Source organism: Triticum aestivum, chromosome 6B (genome assembly GCF_018294505.1).
Source record: "Triticum aestivum cultivar Chinese Spring chromosome 6B, IWGSC CS RefSeq v2.1, whole genome shotgun sequence".
Taxonomy (NCBI): Eukaryota; Viridiplantae; Streptophyta; class Magnoliopsida; order Poales; family Poaceae; genus Triticum; species Triticum aestivum.
The window spans coordinates 613095863-613098984 of NC_057810.1; the positions used below are offsets into that span (position 1 = coordinate 613095863).

The 3122-nt window shown below is 53.5% G+C and overlaps 1 protein-coding gene across 1 annotated transcript; it reads right to left on the minus strand.

Annotated features, from left to right (window-relative positions):
- Window positions 1–355: 355 nt before the first annotated feature.
- On the minus strand, window positions 356–1863 carry LOC123134556 (probable carboxylesterase 15). Its single transcript, XM_044553787.1, has one exon. It carries the CDS (start codon window positions 1739–1741, stop codon window positions 692–694), a length of 1050 nt encoding a protein of 349 aa, XP_044409722.1. The 5' UTR covers window positions 1742–1863; the 3' UTR covers window positions 356–691.
- Window positions 1864–3122: the final 1259 nt, after the last annotated feature.

A 3122-nucleotide genomic window follows, 5' to 3' on the forward strand; every position in this document is an offset into this window, starting at 1 on the left:
ACCGTTAGTACCACGCGAAGGAGAAGGGGGGTGGCCGTCGGCGCCGGAGTGACCGACGACGGGGCAGAGGGTGGACGCCGGCGCCGGAGTGGCGCACGGCGGGCTCGAGGGGCGGAGCGGAGAGCGGAGCTACAGAGCGAGGGTCTACAGAGCGAGCCTCCTATGGCTATGGAAAGCAGTGGTCTCTGGTCCAACACGCGCGGCTAGCTTGGGACGTGGAGTGCGGCACAAGACCATGTCTCCTGCCCCCGAAGGTTGCTCTGTTCGCTACTCGTGCTTATCTCAACATATAAGCATGCCATATTACCATACAATTATGAATGAGATAAGGCACACCTTAACTTGCAATCATACGTGAAAAAAAGATTCACCACCACATGCAACCATGCATGCTTGGGAAAATATTTTACATTCTATTATTCTACTTACATTCAATAAATATAATACTTAAATACAATACTTCGAATTTTGATTCACGCGATATCAATCTAAATGTTTATATTTCATACTTCAATATCATTGAAATATATTGTAACCGATTCTCACGTTAACGCAACTGGTATCATTTAGTTTAATCGAAGAGGATGCAGACGAGCCGAATCTTGATGTACTTCCTGGTCGTGTCGCCTCAACTGTCGACTGTCTTTGTACACCAAAACAAGCACCTCGGCACCTGTGTGTACGTACCGAATCAAGCGGTCTTTGGCGCCGCGACGGCGACGCAGCTGTCGACAACGAACACGCTGACGAGCCGGATCAGCTCGCCGGTGGTCTCGGACCACGGGTCCTGCGTGAAGAACCCGTGTGGGTCGTTGGGGAAATCCACAACCTTCACCGGCTTCCCCATCCCGGCCAGCCGCTCCGCGTAGTCGACGGTGCGGTCGTGCAGCAAGTCGGTGCCGCTGGAAACGACGAGGACCGGCGGGAACTCCACCGAGCCCAGCCCAGGGCTGTCCGCCCCGAACGGGTTCGCGATCGGGTGGTCCCTGCTGGCGCCCTCCGGCAGCGAGAGCCGCCAGAATCGGTCCAGCACGGTCAGGTTGAGGAACGGCACTTCCGCCAACGGGAACTCCACCGCCTCCGACCGCGTCCGGTCCACGCCGCCGAAGAACGGCATTAGCAGGATGTAACCTTTGATCATGACAGAGTCGACGTCATCGCCGTGTTTGGGCGTGGCCGACCCGGCGCTAACGGCGAGGTGGTGCGCTAAGGTCCCGCCCGCCGAGTCACCGGTGACGAACACGCGGCCAAAGTCGGCCGCCTCGGTGAGCCACCCGTCCTCGGCGTCGGTGCTCACGGACTGTTTGCAGAGCCATTCTAAGAAGCCGGCCGCATCGTCGAGGGCCGCGGGGAGGCGGTGCTCTGGAGCGAGGCGGTACCCGGCGGAGAGCACGACGGCGCCGGCCTCCGCGGCGAGGCGGAGACAGAAGCTGTGGAAGTTTCCCCACGTGCAGGAGCCGAGACAGAAGCCCCCGCCATGGAAGTGGACGAGCACCGGCAGCTTCCGGCCGGCCTGCTCACCACCGCCCGACGGCTTGTACATGCGGACGCGGAGGTTCTTGCCCTTATCGTAGACGGCCTCCTTCCACTGCACGGAAGGGTGGTCGCAGGGGAAGGTGATGGGGCAAAACTCCGGCGGGTCCGGTGACCGGACAACGGTGCCGTCGCTGAGTACACGGAGGATGCCGTAGAGGTCCTCCACGACGTTTGTGTCGCCGGAGGCAGTCACAGCGACCGGCATGGTTGGCGTGTTCTGATGTCCGAGGCTCCGTGCGCACTTGCGGGTTGTGCAAAATATTTGCGATTAGAAATGACAGAAAGTGCAGAGAGCTATGTAGTCGAAAGAGTTAGTAAGAGGTAAAGGAAGGCTTATCATGTTGGTGAGATTAGCAACCTTAAGCCCTCTTATATAGCCATGTCATCTCGAACTCGAACAATAATTACTCCAAGTTTGAGCGTCCTTTCTACGAATCATCTACGTTTTAAGTGCTCCAAGGGTATTGGTACCTCAAAGAAAAAGTTACTTACTTTACCACTTAATAATAAACACTACTAGAAGAACGCCCGTGTGTTGCAACGGGGCCACATTAACTTTAAGAGTTCAATATTACGACATTGGCGACCTTTTTTACCATCAAATCCTCACACACACACAGACACACACTCTCCCTCCGTCTTCCTCACTCTCTATCCCCCTCTCCCTCTCTCTCTAACACACACACATATCCATCTTATTGGGTATGGGACCATAATCCATCTATTTCACACATACACGCTAGTGCATAACAATATGGATTATGTGTATTATATTTGCCACCAGAACTGAGGGAATTAATTTCATGTAAATCGACCAGCCACAGCTCCAAGAATACGCGGACGAGGTGGCTCCGGTCGGCGTCGGCGCCGTCCAGCGCGGGCCACGGGCCCGCTTCCAAGTGCACGTGCAATGCATGTCTTCACAAATATTATAACCAGATGTGAGAAATCACATGCATAGAAAAGACATTCTGATAGCAATCCAAATACCATACTCAATTTAATACTTAACCTGGACAATACTCTTATTTCTATGCGCCAAAAAAATGGAATAGCAAAGCTAAGTATGCCTACATACGCTCAGATTATATATAAGAATCTTGCGTGAACAATTGCAACAAAGCACTAAACAGCGATAAATTTAAATAAAAAATCCATTAACTATGCAGGCAACAGGCTTGTTACAACATAGAGAAATAGGAAAATGTCACCTCCAGTAATGTAGCGCAAAGGAGTGGAACGAAGCATGAATGAGCGGTTGTCTGTTCTTCTCCATGTACATGGATCAGCAGTAGAGGCCAAGTATATAAGTACTTGACCGAACTCCACACTCCACTCTTCGTGTATGGAGAGCCATGTCACCTTCTCGCCACTGCAGCATGGGAGGACGGCTGGTTCACGTGACCTTCCAGCTGGGGGATCCATGGTGGCTGACCGTCGAGCTCGAGACAGAGAAGTTGAGGGCAGTAGTGGCGAGATCCATGCCGGCCAACCGGGCGAAGAGGAGGTCGTCGAGGAGGGACACATCGACAAGATCCGGTCACCACGCGACCTGAAGAGCAACAGTGATCTCCACAAGCTGTAGG